Genomic DNA, 16,716 nt, shown 5'->3' on the forward strand with positions numbered 1-16,716 from the left:
CGTGGGCACAGGCTTGAGGGTGGAGCCCTCACCAGTGACCCTTCCCTTCTCTATCCAACACTTCCCTGCCCACCTCCCATATCAGAATGATACGTCATGGTTAATGCTATCACAATAAATCATTCTGAGAGAAGAGGAACACTTCTCAATTTTCTTGCATCAGTTTAGTAGATACTCTACCAGTACAAAGCTTTTAGGAATAACAATGCCTAAACTTTGGTGTTAATGCTTTAAAAATGTTTCTCCCACTATTCTCTGTCACTTGACATTCCGGCCAAATTGAAGTTGAACAAATGGAATGAATGAATGAATTCTTATTCAACTAACTTTTCTTGTACATCTACTATGATTCAGGTACTATGCCAGGTGTTTTCACTGAATCCTTGCAGTAACCCCACGTATCATTATCTAAATTTTGTAGATGAAAAAATAAAATGACTTGCCTAATGCAACTTATGTAGCGAGTAAGTGGCAATCTGGGAGTCAAAAGACTCCAAAGCTAGTGCTGTTTCCAATATGCCATATTTCTTTATCTATATAAACAATCCTTCTTGGACTGACTATATGATTTACGCGTCCTCACAATGTTTTCCTTGATCCTAGAGAAAAATAATTTTGTATAAAACAGCTCAATGCCTTTCACTGAAGTATCGAGAATTATGAACTTGAAGTCAGATGGCCACCATCCTCTATCACTTGCAGAATTATTCCTTCTGATCAAAGAGCTCTTGTGTTTTTTGTTTGTTTGTTGTGGCTTTTTTTTTTTTTTTTTGAGATAGGATCTCATTGTGTCACCCAAGCTGGAGTGCAGTGGCACAATCATGGATCACTGCAACCTCAACCGCTCAGGCTCAAGTGATATTCCCACCTCAACCCCTCGAGTAGCTGGGACTACAGGCATGCACCACCACACCCAGCTAATTTAAAAAAATTTTTTTTGTAAAGATAAGATTTTGCAAGTTTGCCCAGGCTGGTCCTGAACTCCTGGCCTCAAGTGATCCTCCCACCTCGACCTCCCAAGGTGTTAGGATTACAGGCATGAGCCACTGTGCCCAGCCTCAAAGAGCTCTTCTAAGGACAGACTTGAGCAATAATGCTGGCTTTTAGGGGGATGATTAGGTGAGCTGAAGGGGCAAATAAGGATACCAATAATAAGATTATATAAGCAAATAAAGGAAGTGAATGCCTTACCAGGTAGAAAGTGTAGCTGCTTTTCACTGTTCTATATACACAGGTCCTGTGAAGTCATAGACTGGGTGAGTGAAGATGATCAGCTGTGTCACATCACCTGTCCTGTGCTGAATGATGACAAACCCAAAGACTTGGTAGTACTCATATCACGAAGAAAACCTCTCAAGGATGGGTGAGTATATGCAGTTCAAGTGTTCTATCACTATTTCATAGTATAGGATAGAAATTAAAAGTTGATGTGAAAGCCTGTAATCCCAGCACTTTGGGAGGCTGAGGCGGGCGGATCACGAGGTCAGGAGATCGAGACCATCCTGGCTAACACGGTGAAACCCCATCTCTACTAAAAATACAAAAAATTAGCTGGGCATGGTGGTGGGTGCCTGTAGTCCCAGCTACTTGGGAGGCTGAGGCAGGAGAATGGCGTGAACCCGGGAGGTGGAGCTTGCAGTGAGCCGAGATGGTGCCACTGCACTCCAGCCTGGGCGACAGAGCTAGACTCCGTCTCAAAAAAAAAAAAAAAAAAAAAAAAAAAAAAGTTGATGTGAAAATAAGTAAGTCTGTGTAGATATTTCTGCTCTTGAATTATGTTCATTTGAATTATACCTAGATGAATCTTTAGCTCTTATTTTAAAAATTAAGTCATCTATTAAGTGCCAGCTGTTTGCAAAGTACAATGCAAGAATCCTAAAATAGTTCCTTTTCCTATGTAGATGTAAAACTGGTATTCAGTAAACCTTTGAAACATACCATGATTAGTAAAAATGCAGTGAAAGCCAAATAAGACACCGGGAATTGGTTTAGAATTCAGCAAGGCTTGACTGTGCTAGACATCCACCATGGCTGGCTGTCAGCTGGGGCTGTCGATCAGAGGACCCAGATATGGTTTTTCCATTACACTGAACTGCTCAGAGCATGGCAGCTAGCTTCTAAGAGGAAGTGTCCCAAATAATCCCACACACATGTGAGTATTAACAGATGTTCAGTGTCATATCATTTATTATGTCAAAAGATATTAGAAACAAATGGAAAATCCATCTTATAAATTATGGTAGATCCATACTACAAAGTATTGTACCATCATTAAAAAGGATGAAACAGCTATAATGGGACTGATAGAGAAACACCTCCAAAGATTTATTGCTAGATGAAAAATCAAATTGTAGTCGATATTTGTAAAATGATATTTATGTAAAAAATTTTGTGTGCATTTGCTTATATAAATGTCATTCTTATACATTTATTTTTATACAATAAAATGTTAAGAGTGGTCACTTCTAGGGTGGAGTATAGCATGGGAGTGCAATTGGACTGGAGGAAGATTTTTATTTTGTAGCCTACAGGGTTCTCTATTATTGAGAGTTTTTCTTTTAACAACGATGGGTATTGTTTTTATTATTATTATTATTTTAGATGGTGTTTTGCTCTTGTTGCCCAGGCTGGAGTGCAATGGCACAATCTCAGCTCACTGCAACCTCTGTCTCCCGGGTTCAAACGATTCTCCTGCCTCAGCCTCCCAAGTAGCTGGGATTACAGGCATGCGCCACCATGCTCAGCTAATTTTATATTTTTAGTAGAGATGGGATTTCTCCATGTTGGTCAGGCTGGTCTCGAACTCCCAACCTCAGGTAATCTGCCGGCCTCAGCCTCCCAAAGTGCTGGGATTACAGGCATGAGCCACTGCGCCCGGCCTGTTTTTTAATTTAAAAAGGAAAAGAGGCTGAAATTACAACCCTGTAGGGCACAATAAAACTGCAGTTGGTGGTTGACTCCAGCTTCATGGAGTTACACAAAGCATTGTATATGCAATTCTAAGGCAGAAAACACTATTTCCTACCTTGAATGTAGCCTAGAGAGTGTTTTCTGATGAGACCACTCATCTAGAAGATCTGGGCCTTCATAGTTTCACTTCTACCTGTATAAATAAGTTGGGTTAACTATAGGGATTTATTTTCTAACAACTATTCTTTATTTTCTCACAAGAGCTTAGAAAATGTCTTCTTTCAGTAACACTTACACAGTGGCAGTGAAGTCGGTCATTTTGCCGTCGGTGCCCCCGTCTCCACAGTACATCAGAAGTGAAATCATATGTGCCGGATTTCTCATCCATGCTATTGACAGCAGCTCATGCATTGTAAGTTTGATGAAACATCTGTGATTAATTGGCTCTGCCAGATAGAGAAAAATCTCTTAATTTACCCAATGTCCTAATTAATTGTAATCTTGTAATTTGTGTCCACACTATGGGAATCCTAAGGTCATCCTTTCAGATCATCTATTCCAGATGGTACCCCAGAAGATTAGGGTCTTAGTCTCCCCTACACCAGCAAGACTCAGATCCTTGCTTGAAAAAGCTCCAAGTCAATAAGAAATTAAAATATTGTACTTTCTTTTTGAAACAGGTATCTTACTTTAACCATATTTCTGCTAGCATCCTTCCTTACTTTGCTGGAAATCTTGGTGGCTGGTCGAAATCCATTGAAGAAACAGCAGCCTCTTGTATACAGTTCTTAGAGAATCCTCCTGATGATGGGTTTATAAGCACATTTTAAATGGTCAACTTTCAATTACCGGTAATTTAATTTCCCACTTTTAATTCCAGACACCCTTAGCCCTGACATTTGTCAAGCTTTTGGGCCACAAAATAATTAATATAAGCCTAAGCAAAATGCAGTGAAAAAGTTAAAAAATAAAATGCATCTTAAGTCAAATACCAGTGATTTGGATTAGCATTAAAAGAGCTTTAAAATTCTGTTTTAAGTCATCTGTGGCTCTGCCTCTTCCAGGGGCACAGATAGTGGAAAATTGCCTGTATGCAATACTATGTGTTCTATAAAATGGCATGAATTTAGTTTAAATTATCATAAACATTTTTAGGTTACAGAGTGAAACGTGTGTTCTGTGTGAAATTCCAAAAAAAAAATTATAAAATCTAAAATGATGATTTGCTAAGTTGACTCGTTGATTAATGTATGGCATTCTTCCTTGTGCAGCAGGTATCTATATGTCAGGAGCGTTTGACAAGATGTATTACATAGTCTAGAGATTTAAATTGGGGAGACATTAAAACGTAATGGAATCCAATCAATTTTAGTAATAAGAACAACTTTACTAGTGTCATTTAACATATATTCCAGGTGGCTGACCAATTTAGTATCTATTGCTCTATATACACACACAAGGTACCTGCAAAATGTAATATTACAGAGAAAGAGAATATTGACTGAGATCTCTTTCATAACCATTACATTAGCACTTTATTCTGTAGACTTCAATTCATTATTCTCCTCTGTCTGTGATTTGTCTTAACTCATGAGACAAGCCAGAATATGGCAAGCTAGCCTCCTCTAAAGGACACGTTTTAAAAGTTGAAGAGTCTCCATTATTGGTGGGCACACTTAACAGGTTAGATGCATCCTGCTGTTAGTTTGCTAAAGTTCTACCTCTGCTCCCCCTACCCACCCTCACCCATCTCTTCACACAAGGTAAGCCTGGCTATAATTATTTGTATTTTTTCTGTGCCAGCAAGTTTACATTTACATGAACTTTGGACTGTTCTGCAATTTTATACGTTAACATTTATATACATAAGAAGAGTGGATATGTGGATTAAAATAATTACATATTATATTACAGAAGTAGGAATGGTTTTGAGAATATTTTTACATTTTGGAAAAGTCAACAAAATTAGTAATGAAGAGGTTATGTTAAACTAAAATTTCAGACCTCACCTACAATTGAGACACTTTCCAAATGCCGTCTGCCTAGCCTAAGTCTTTGCGTTTACATTTTTTGAAATGTTTTCCTGAATAGTAATGGAAACATTGTGAAGTTAAAGGAGTAGAGTGATGATAGCTGGATCACTCTGAGACATAAAGATGTTGCCCACTCTAATTTACAACAGAGGCATAGTCTATTCCTGCATTACCCAATATGTGTCATTAAATAGCACTAGCCACATGTGCTATTTAATTAAAATTAAATAAATTTCAAAAATAAATTCTCCCACCATACTAGCCCCAATTCAAGTATTATTAGTCACCTGTGGTTAGTGGCTATCATATTGGACTATACAGATATAGAATATTTCCATAATCACAGAAGATTCTTTAGATAGTACTGTGCTATTCAGTTTATCCCAGTCTTAACAATAATGCAGACAGGTCCTGTTTTCCCATTTTCACCTATCTTAATGCCAAACAATCCCTTCTACCCCCCCCCTTTTTTTTTTTTTTAATATATTTCACTTTTATGTTTCTGAACAAAAACACAGGACTCATCCACCTGGCTCTTTCTTGGATCATTTGGCATATCCTGAATTGAAGAGCTCATTTTCAGGACCACTGGACTTTAGAGATGCTAAATGAGCATGGCAAGAAGATAAGATAGCAATGCATTTAGGCTCTCCTTAGGGCATTTCCAAAAGTTTGAAATCTATTGTCTGAAACAATGACGAAATTAACTAAGGTGTTCCAGTTGTAAAATTTAGTAACAGCTCTTAAGTTTGCATTTTCTTTTTTATTAGGAATATGCTCACTCTTTCATTCATTCAGATATTTACTGAGAACTTACTTTGTGCTAGACACATCTTAGGCACTGCGGGTTCGGCAAGAAACAGAAGCATACTCTGTTCACATCATAAATAAAATTGATATAGAATATTAGAAGATACGTTATAAGGAAAAATTAAGCAGGGTAAAGATGAAGAGTGCCGGGGAAGGGTTGGGGGGGGTGGTTGATATTTTAAGTAGGGTGGTCTACGTAGGCTTCCTTGAGGGACATTTAAGCAAAAGCCTGCAGGCAGAGAGGGAGTGAGCTGAGGATCTCTGGACGCAGCATGCTTCCTACCGAAGGACTAGCCAACGCAAAGTCCCTAAGCAGGGAGTGTTTCTGGCACAGTGTAGGAAAAAAAAGAACCTGGTGAGACTTCAACAGAGTGAGAGAAAATTAAAGACAGCTGAATTAAAGATCATCTTCCCCTACTCTCTTTGATGTCCAGGCTTTAAGCAAACGCGTTTGCTCTAAGGGTAAGCAGCTAAGTTAGTTCATCAGCAGTCAGCCCCCTGGAGACTCAGGACAGAGGAAACCTAAAAAAATGTAGTCACACTGATTTTTTTTCCTTTGGAGTGTCAAAGAATCCTTAAGGGATACTCAAAATTTCATGCTGTTTTTTGATGGTAAGGGTTTTCAAGTGCTTCTAACAGGACGGAAAGCTTTTTGATTAAGAAAGGAAACTCACCCGGCTGCGGTGGCTCATGCCTGTAATCCCAGCACTTTGGGAGGCCGAGGCGGGTAGATCACCTGAGGTCAGGAGTTTGAGACCAGCCTGACCAACATGGTGAAACCCCGTCTCTACTGAAAATACAAAAATTCGCTGGATGTGGTGGTGCCCACCTGTAATCCCAGCTACTCAGGAGGCTGAGGCAGGAGAATTGCTTGAACCTGGGAGGCAAAGTTTGTAGTTTGCAGAGATTGTGCCACTGCACTCCAGCCTGGGCAACAGAGCGAGACTCTGTCTCAACAAAAGAAAAAGGAAGCTCATTCCTATTCTTCCTAGTTTCAATGCAATCTAGTTACTAATCTGCATTCAGTTTCTCTATTATGTTTGTTGTAGGAAAAAAATCCAGTGAAAAAAATGGGAAAATGGATCAGAATATAGTTTACCCTGTACTCAAACATCTTTAGGAAATGATCAATTTTAATAAATAATGGAAATAAACCAGTATATATGTGTGTATGTATATATATATATACACACACACACACACGCACATGCACACACATATATAATCATGTGGTTTTGTTTATATTTCTTATTAAACATTTCAGAAATAAGCTTGGACATTTTTACTGGCATAGTTATAAGGATGGTCTTGAAAATATATGTTGATACTATCATATTTGGGATTAAGTTAAAAAAAGAAAATATATCTTAAAAAATACATATAAAGGAATAAGTCTTGTGGTTTAAATTATTAAAATAAGAACTATTAAGTTTGTTCATAATTTATTTCCCCTTTCCAAAGTATTAAAACTATGGGGACAGGCAGCTCCCCATGAGCCCTGGGTGGTCTTGCACATTCTTGCTGAGTGTGCCAGGCCACAGGACTCATCTGTCTCCCAATTCTGAGCAATTTCTGTAGCTAGTCCCATAGACAACTAAGTAGGTCAAGGTGACCACAGCATGACTTCAGTGTAACTGCTCACTCTCTGGGCAGAGGAGGCCTGGCTTGTTTGCTGCCTGCTACAGTGCTTGCTACTTGCTCAAAAAGTTATGGGCCTTTGGTTCCTCAGCTGTGACACAAGCCCAATGTGTCTGCAGCATTCACTATGCCCATCTTGTCACCTCTGTGGGACTTGGAGGGAAAGGAAAGCAACACAGATATGCTAATACTTACGCTGCTTGCTGTGTCATGAGTAATACAGTCCTTCATCTCTGAACCAAAAGTCTTGTGTCTTTTGTCAACATCCACAAAACAATAAGAGATTAACTGAGAGTCTTAAGACTCTCGGCCAGGCGCAGTAGCTCACGCATGTAATCCCAGCACTTTGGGAGGGCGAGGCAGGCAGATCACCTGAGGTGGGGAGCTTGAGACCAGCCTGACCAACATGGAGAAACCCCATCTCTACTAAAAATACAAAATTAGCCAGACGTGGTGGCATGCGCCTGTAATCCCAGCTACTCAGGAGGCTGAGGCAGAAGAATGCCTGAACCCAGGAGGTGGAGGTTGCAGTGAGCTGAGATCGCACCAATGCACTCCAGCCTGGCAACAGGGTGAGACTCCATCTCAAAAAAAAAGAATCTCAGGGCCAGGTGTACAGTGGCTCATGCCTATAATCCCAGCACTTTTGGAGGCTGAGGCACAAGGATCACTTGAGCCCAGTTTGAGACCGGCCTGGGCAACATAGCAAGACTCCATCTCTATGAAAAATGAAAAAGTCAAGCAGGCATGGTGGTGCATGCGTGTAGTCCCAGCCACTTGGGAGGCTGAGGTGGGAGGATTGCTTGAGCCCCAGAGTCATGGCTGCAGTGAGCCATGATCATGCCACTACACTCCAGCCTGGGAGACAGAGTGAGACACTGTGAAACACTGTCTCTAAAAAGAAAAAGCAAGACTCTCAAACCCTTCACAGTTATTGACAGTAAACCATCTCCAGATTCAAAAGTCAGAGAAATCTGATATTAAAAATGCCTTTCTCATTTTACACCTGCAAAGATGAAGCACCCTATAAAAATTGCATACCTGATACCACCTTTCACATCCAATTTAGTGATATTTTGGGGATATTGAAAATAGATTAGAAAAAAAGTATTTTTATCACTGGACACAATTCATTCCTGCTTTACATACCCTCCTTGTTTCCTTGTCCGGCTTAGATTCTGTGGTCCATCATTATAATCACTCCCTGGAAAACACTGCACCTCTGTCCTTTCATTCAGCTTCTCTGACAAAAACCCCAACTGTGGCTAAATTAAACTATTCATAATACTTCATTCCTGCACAGAGCAGGTGGAAATTGTGTACTGGTCTCACTTTAAGTTCATGACCACAGATTTTAAAAGGGTGCTTAGGACGCTGGTAATTCTACTCCATTTCCCCGGATGTTTGCTATTTCACACTGAGTCCTCTTCCCTCAAGCTTCTCATGTCTCTTACCCTGACTCAGGTCATGAACTTCAAAAAGTATTCATCGAGAAAATATAAATCATCAGGCAGGAGTCTTCTCCTATTCCCATCCATGCACCTTTCACCTCTTTGCCTTTTCCCATCCATGCACCTTTCACCTCCTATTATAATGGATGAAATAGCTCTACCCCTAGCAGAGAACAATTTCTCTCACCTTCTCCAGGACTCCCCTCCATCAGTTCTCTTTTCTCTCTGCTTCAGGAGTTTCTTTACCTCCATCGGATTAATTTCCACAACCACTGGTATCTGTTATAACAAAATAAAATGATATGTTTTCTGGATGCATTTCCTAAATCCCACCCCATCTCTATTCCAGTGGTCTATAGAGGTGGTCGTCACACCTTTATTTTATTTTCCTGACTATACTCCCATCTGCACTACTCCACAATATTTCTGTTATCAGGATCAACTATGTCTTTTCTATTGCCAAATCTAATGGCCCTGTTCTTGACTGACTTAGTCTCTGAGCAGCCTTCAGTGAAGTTGACTCCTTGCTTCTTTTTGCAACATTTTCTCTTCTTGACTTCCATGACGTCACACTCTTAGAATCCCTCCTACGTCACTAATTCCATTTTTAAAGCCTTTTCTTGTGGTTCTTCCTCTTCCATCAGACCTCTCAAAATTAGTTTACCCTAGGGCTCTGGCCTTGGCCTCTTCTCCTCTATGTCTGTTCCTCAGTGGGTCTAAACCAGTATCTGGGTTTTAAAAGCCATCTATTTACCAGGAATTCCCACATCTATATCTCCAGGCTTAATTTCTCCTGAACTTCATACTTGTATATTTAAGTACTTATTTGATATTTCCATTAGAACAATAATCATCTCGAAGTCAATATTTCCAAAACAGACCACCCAATTCTGCCACCTTTTCCTCCACAGATTCACTTTCCTTCAGCAAACTCTATTGGCTCTTTGTCAAAAGTACAACCAGAACCTTACTACTTCTTATCAACTTTACCACTAAAGCCCTTATCCAAAACACTATCTTCTCTCATCTGGTTTATAACCTATCTTCCCTGCCTGGCACAGTGGCTCACGCATGTAATCCCAGCACTTTAGGGGGCCAAGGCGGGTGGATTACCTGAGGTCAAGAGTTCAAGACCAGGCTGGCCAACATGGTGAAACCTCGTCTCTACTAAAAAACAAAAATTAGCTGGGCTTGGTGGCACATACCTGTAATCCCAGCTGCTTGGGAGGCTGAGCCAGAAGAATTGCTTGAGCCCAACCTCCCAGGAGACGGAGGTTGCAGTGAGCTGAGATAGTGCCACTGCACCCCAGCCTGGCCAACAGAGCGAGACTCTGTCTCAAAAATATATATATATATATATATATATGTATATATATATAAAACCTATCTTCCCATTTCCCTTTTTTGCTCCTCTCTTCATTCTACTTTCAACCCAGTACCTGATCATGTCACATTTCTCCTCAAAACCCATTAACAATTTTGCATATCACAGAGTAAGAGCCACAGTCTCATAATCGTCTATAAGGGTGTGTGTGGTACATTAGGTGACTATTCAGAACTATTCATTCTGTCACCTTTCATTCATGAATGGAGTATACTTTCCTACTTCTTGTCACTTGACCATGTGACACATCAATGAAATGTTAGCAGACATGCAACCAAAAGCTTTAAAGGTATTTTTGCAACGGACTTTCCTTCTTGCATCTCTGCCACTGTCATGAGAAAAACATGCCAAGATTAGTCTGATGGTCCCAGGAAAGGGAAGAGAGACACGTGGAACAGAGCTGCTTCATCTGAGCCCGGCTTAGTTCAGCCCAACCCAAACTGAACTGCAGATGGATGTGGACAAGCCCAACTAGGTTTTGCAGGGCTGTGTAGGCACGCCCAGCCTAGATCTCTGACCCACAGACATGAACTAAATAAATGGTTATTCTTGTATGCTTTTGAGATTCTGTGATTGTTACTTAGCAGAAACTGATAGAGCCTACAGGATCTGAGCTTTGTTGACTATACAATCTTTTACTAGATTTTCCTTCATTCTTTTCCAACCATATTGGTCTCTTTGCTGTTTTGTTTTTTTGGTGTTTTTTGTTTTTTGTTTTTCTTTTTGCTATACCAGGCATGCTCCTTCCTCAGTATAATTGCATTTATCTATTCCCTCACCTGAGGATACCCAAGATGATACGCTTTGGCTGTGTCCCCACCCAAATCTCACCTTGAATTGTAAGCCCTATAATCCCCACGTGTCAAAGGCAGGACCAGGTGGAGGAGGTAATTGAATCATGGGGCGGATTCTCCTGTGCTGTTCTCATGAAAGTGAGTGAGTCTCACGAGATCTGATCGTTTTATAAGCATCTGGCATTTCACCTGCTGCTACCCACTCCATCCTGCCACCCTGTGAAGAAGGTGCCTGCTTCTCCTTTTCCTTCCACCATGATTTTAAGTTTCCTGCGGCCTCCTCAGCTATGCAGAACTGTGAGTAATTAAACCTCTTTCCTTTACAAATTACTCTCTAAGGTATTTCTTCATAGCAGTAGTGGGAGAATGGACTAATACATCAAGGCTTACTCCCTCACCTCCTTTTGGTCTATCCTCAAAGCCTATCTTATAAAAGAGGCCTTTCCTAAGCCCCTTATTTAAAATCAACCCCCCACCCCAAATTCCCTTTTTCTGTTTAATTCTTATTATCTAACATATATCTTTTTTTTTTTTTTTTTTTTTTTTTTTTTGAGACAGAGTTTCCCTCTTGTTGCCCAGGCTGGAGTGCAATGGTGCCATCTTGGCTCACTGCAATTTTTGCCTTCTGGTTTCAAGCAATTCTCCCGCCTCAGCCTCCTGAGTAGCTGGGACTATAGGCTATAGCACCCACCTGGCATTGTCTTTCATCTTTAAGTATAGTTCAGTGAGCATACAATTCTAAGTTGAAAATTATTATCTCTAAGCATATTAAAGATATTATACAGTGTTTCCTGGCTTTCACTGTTACTGTGACAGAGAATATTGTTCTTCTTTGTAGGTATATATTTTCTCTCAGAATGCTTTAAAATAATCTGCTTATTTTATGGTTCCGCAATACACTGTAATGCCTAATTGTGTATTTCTTCTTATTTAACCTTCTCAGGATATATTGAGTTTCCTGAAAGGAAAAAGAAAAGACTCAATGATTTTGAGAAATTCTTGGCCATTTTAAAAAATATTGCCTCTTTCCCATTCTATTATAAATTTGTGAGGCCTTCTCATTCTGTCCTCAATGTCTGTTAACCTCTTTTCACATATATCGATCTCAGCATCTCTCTGTGGTATATTTGAATTTCTTTAGATTTATCTTCCAGTTCAGTGTTCAGTGTTCTGTTCACCTTTTTTTTTTTTTTTTTGAGACAGAGTCTTGCTTTGTTGCCCAGGCTGGAGTGCGTTGGCACATTCTCCACACAGCGCAACATTTGCCTCCCAGGTTCAAGCAATTCTTGTGCCTCAGCCTCCCAGGTAGCTGGGACTACAGGCATACACCACCATGCCCAGCTAATATTTTGCATTTTAGTAGGGACAGGGTTTCACCATGTTGCCCAAGCTGGTCTTGAACTCCTGAGCTTAGGCAATCCACCCACCTCAGCCCCACCAAAGTGCTAGGATTACAGGCGTGAGCCACTGCACCTGGACCACTTTATAATTTTTTTGACCTAAAATTAAAATTTTGATTTCAATTATATATTTCAATTCTAGAAGTTTCTATTGGTTACTTTTTAAGTCTGGTAGATTTTTGGTTTTTTGTTGTTTTTTTTTAAAACAATCTCCTGTTCCTTGCCCAAGTTTTCCACTTTTAAAATTTCTTTAAATATATGAATGGCTATGGTCTGAATGTTATATCTTCCCCAAATTCATGTGTTGAAATCCTAAACCCCAAAGTGATACTATTAAAATACAGCATTTGAGAGGTGATTTGGTCATGAGGGCTGAGCCCTTGTCAATGAGATTGGTGCCCTTACAAAAGAGGCCCAAAGGAGTTTGTCCCTTCTACCATGTGAGGACACAGCAAGAAGGCACTATCTTCTTTTTTTTTTTTTTTTTTTTTTTTTTTGAGACAAGGTCTTGGTCTGTGTCTGTCATCCAGACTGGAGTACAGTGGTGCCGTCTCAGCTTACTGCAGCCTTGACCTACCAGGCTCAAGGAATCTTTTCTCCCCAGCTTCCCAAATAGCTGGGACTACAGGCACAAGCCACCAAGTTCAGCTAAATTTTGTATTTTTTGTAGAGACAGGGTTTTGCCATGTTGCCCAGGCGGGTCTTGAGCTGTTGGGTTCAAGCAATCCACCCAACTGGGCCTCCCAAAGTGCTAGGATTACAGACGTGAGCCACCTTGCCCGGACAAGAAGGCACTATCTATCGAACCAGAGAGCTGGCCTTCACAGACACTGAATCTGTTGGCACCTTGATTTTGGACATTTTAGTCTCCAGAACTGTAAGAAATAAAAATTTCTGTTGTTTATAAGCCATCTGGTTTAGTTTATAGTATTTGGTTATAGTGGCCCAAACAAAACAAACCACAAAGCATACTTGTTTATATTTTGTCTAATAATTCCCAAACCTGAAATGTTTGCAGGACTGATTTCACTATTCGTTGCTGCTGCTGGTTCTTATTTATGATATCATATTTTCTTGTGTTTTTGTGATTTTATCATGAAGTCTGGTCCCTTGAATTTTGTGTGAATTCTTTGAGACCTAGGTTGTGGTCGAGGGCTGCCAGAAAGGATTGTGATGATTCTGCCAGTTGCCAGCAGATTTTTTAATGAAGATCTCAAGTTGAGGTCAATTTGACCATACAAGCAGTATGAATTAAGACTGAAAACTCAGGTGATAGTGGACAATTTTTTCCCCTGCCACCCAATGCCGAAGTGGAGACAGGCAATAAGTTTTCTTCCTGTCTTCTTTAGGGCAAGCTTATTTCTTGTTCACTCTTACACTGAGGATAGTATAGCTCTTTGGTCTCTGCTTTATGCAAAGGTCTTCAGCCATACCGCCCATGGTACGTAGGCCCTTGACTTTATTTTCTGTCCCCAGGAAGCTCAAAGTTTTTAGGATTCAGCAGACACCCTCAGCTTCAGCACTGGATTGTCTTCTGAAGCGCCTGCATTCACTTAATATTTGGCCTCTGTAGGTTCTGTACACTCTTATAAACTCAGTTATGCTTTTAAGGAGATTGAAAAATAAATGTATTCCACGTTTTGGGGGTATATTTTCAGTGGTAAGACAAATTGGAGGTTCACCTTCCTGCCTGAAACAAAATTTATGTCCATTTCTCTATATATATATTCGCATTCACCACCCTAGTCTAAGACACTATCATTTCTCACTACAATAGCTTCCTAATTTCTCTCTCTGTGTTTACTCTTGTACTCCTACAATTTATTCTCCATATAGCAGCCAGAATATTTTTTTTAAAAGGCTTGTCACCAGCATGTCACTTCCTAGCTTAAAACTTTCCAATGAGGAGAGTAGGAAAATCTTTAAATAAAGAAAGTAGGTTCATGGTTGCTTAAGACAGGGTGGGCGGGGTGTTTGTGAGCATTGGGGATAGAAAGGATGAATGACTGCTAATAGGTATGGGTTTCTTCCTTTTTTTTTTTTTTTTTTTCGAGACAGAGTTTTGCTCTCTTTGCCCAGGCTGGAGTGCAATGGCGCCCTCACAGCTCACCGCAACCTCCACCTCCCAGGTTCAAGTGATTCTCCTGTCTCAGCCTCCTGAGTAGCTGGGACTACAGGCATGTGCCACCATGCCCAGCTAATTTTGTATTTTTAGTAGAGATGGGATTTCTCCATGTTGATCAGGCTGGTCTCAAACTCCTGACCTCAGATAATCCGCCCGCCTCAGCCTCCCAAAGTGCTGGGATTACAGGCATGAGTCACTGCGCCCAGCTTGGTATGGGTTTCTTTTGAAAGTGAGGAAGATGCTCTAAAATTGATTGTGGTTATGGTTGCTTAGCTCTGTGAATATACTAAAACCATTGAATTATACACTTTAAATAGTCAATTATATGATATGTGAATTATATCATGATACAGTTGTTATTTGAGAAACAACAACAGCTTTCCAACAGGGAGAAGCACGTCCAGAATAGTGAACTAGGAACCTCTTTCATAATAGTAACAAAAACATTAGCAAAAATTATCAAAATAAGCTTTTTCAGAACTCTGGAAGTGAACCAAAGGCTTACAACAATACAAGGATTGTTTATTCAAGAAAAGCGGCTGAATCTCAGTAAAAACATGAGTTTTGTAGCATTTCAACTTGCCCTATTCCCACTGTCTTCTCTAGCAGGTCCTAAGTAGTTTTGAAAATCAGCAACCTCATAATTACAGTTGCTGTGAAAAATAGCAGCCTAGTAGCCACTGGGTGGGGTGGGGGTGGGAGTGGGGAAATTGGAGCTCTCCCCCAAAAAACATCCCCAGAAAATGATCACCGTTTTTCCTGCTTGGCAGCTCTCTGGAAAAGCCTCTTTCTAAAGCTTGTCTTTGATTTAGCACTTATTTAGTGCAAACAGCCCCATCTCCACAGTGTTGTAGAAAACAATCAGCAGCAATTGTTTAACATCATAGCTGCCTTATGCATTGACACCAGTTGAGGCAAACAAGAAGTTAGGTAAAAAAAGGAAAATAAGGAGAATCATGACCCCTATGTTCATGGATCAGGAAACTTAATGTTGTTAAGATGGCCATATTCCCCAAATTCATCTACAGACTCAACACAATCCCTATCAAAATTGCAGCTGGCTTTTCTGCAGAAATTGATGAACTAACACTCACTGTGAGATTCATATGGAAATGTAAGGGAAAATAGAGAAGAGAAAAAAAACTTGAAAAGTTTGAGGACTTATACTTTCTGATTTCAAAACTTAGTACAAAGCTATAGTAATCAAAACAGTGTGGTACTGGCATAAGGATATACATAAGGATCATTGGAATAGAACTGAGAGCCCAAAAATACACTATTATATTTGTGGTCAATTGATTTCAAAAAGGAAACCAAAACAATTTAATGGAGAAAGAATACTCTAAAATTTTCAGCAAACAGTGCTGGGAAAATTGGATATCCACTTGCAAAACATGATGTTGGATTCCCTACATCCAGTCATATACAAAAAAGTAATTAAAATTGAATTATGGGCCAGGCATAGTGGTTCACACCTGTAATCCCAGCACTTTGGGAGGCTGAGGCGGGCAGATCACCTGAGGTCAGGAGTTCTAGACTAGCCTGGCCAACATGGTGAAACCCTGTCTCTACTAAAAATACAAAAGTTAGCCAGGTGTGGTGCAGCATGCCTGTAGTCCCAGCTACTTGGGAGGCTGAGGTGGTGAGAGAATGGCTTGAACCTGGGAGATGAGGTTGCAGTGAGCCAAGGTTGCACCACTGCACCTGGGCTACAGACTCTGTCTCAAAAAAAAAAAAAAAAAAGTGAACCTAAGTATAAGAACTAAAAATATAAAACTCAGAAGAAAACCAGAGACTTGGTGATATGGTTTGCCTCTATGTCCCCACCTCTCTCATGTCAAATTGTGCTTCCTAGTGTTGAAGGAAGGGCCTGATGGGAGGTGATTGAATCATCGGGGCAGACTTCCCCCTTGCTGTTCTCATGACAGAGTTCTCATAAAATCTGGTTGTTTGAAAGTATATAGCACCTCCCCCTTTGCTCTCTCCCGCTCCACCATGTAAAGATTATGCCTGCTTCCCATTCACCTTCTGCCATGATTGTAAGTTTCCTGAGGCCTCTCAGCCATGTTTCCTGTACAGCCTGTGGAACCGTGAGTCAATTAAACCTCTTTTGTTTTTTTTGAGATGGAGTCTCGCTTTCTTGCCCAGGCTGGTGTGCAGTGGCACGATCT

General features: G+C 40.3%; 1 protein-coding gene across 2 annotated transcripts in view; it reads left to right on the forward strand.

Annotated features, from left to right (window-relative positions):
- The window catches only part of ACOT12 (acyl-CoA thioesterase 12), a 66,645-nt gene extending 61,770 nt beyond the window's left edge, over nucleotides 1-4,875 (forward strand). For both annotated transcript variants that reach the window (XM_050795670.1, XM_050795671.1), the window contains 3 exons: nucleotides 1,235-1,363; nucleotides 3,196-3,322; nucleotides 3,591-4,875. In XM_050795670.1, coding sequence (XP_050651627.1) covers nucleotides 1,235-1,363; nucleotides 3,196-3,322; nucleotides 3,591-3,740 — 406 coding nt within the window. In that variant the 3' untranslated portion in view covers nucleotides 3,741-4,875. The remainder of the gene's footprint in view (nucleotides 1-1,234; nucleotides 1,364-3,195; nucleotides 3,323-3,590) is intronic.
- Nucleotides 4,876-16,716: the final 11,841 nt, after the last annotated feature.

The sequence above is a fragment of the Macaca thibetana genome, chromosome 6 (assembly GCF_024542745.1).
Source record: "Macaca thibetana thibetana isolate TM-01 chromosome 6, ASM2454274v1, whole genome shotgun sequence".
Classification (NCBI taxonomy): domain Eukaryota; kingdom Metazoa; phylum Chordata; class Mammalia; order Primates; family Cercopithecidae; genus Macaca; species Macaca thibetana.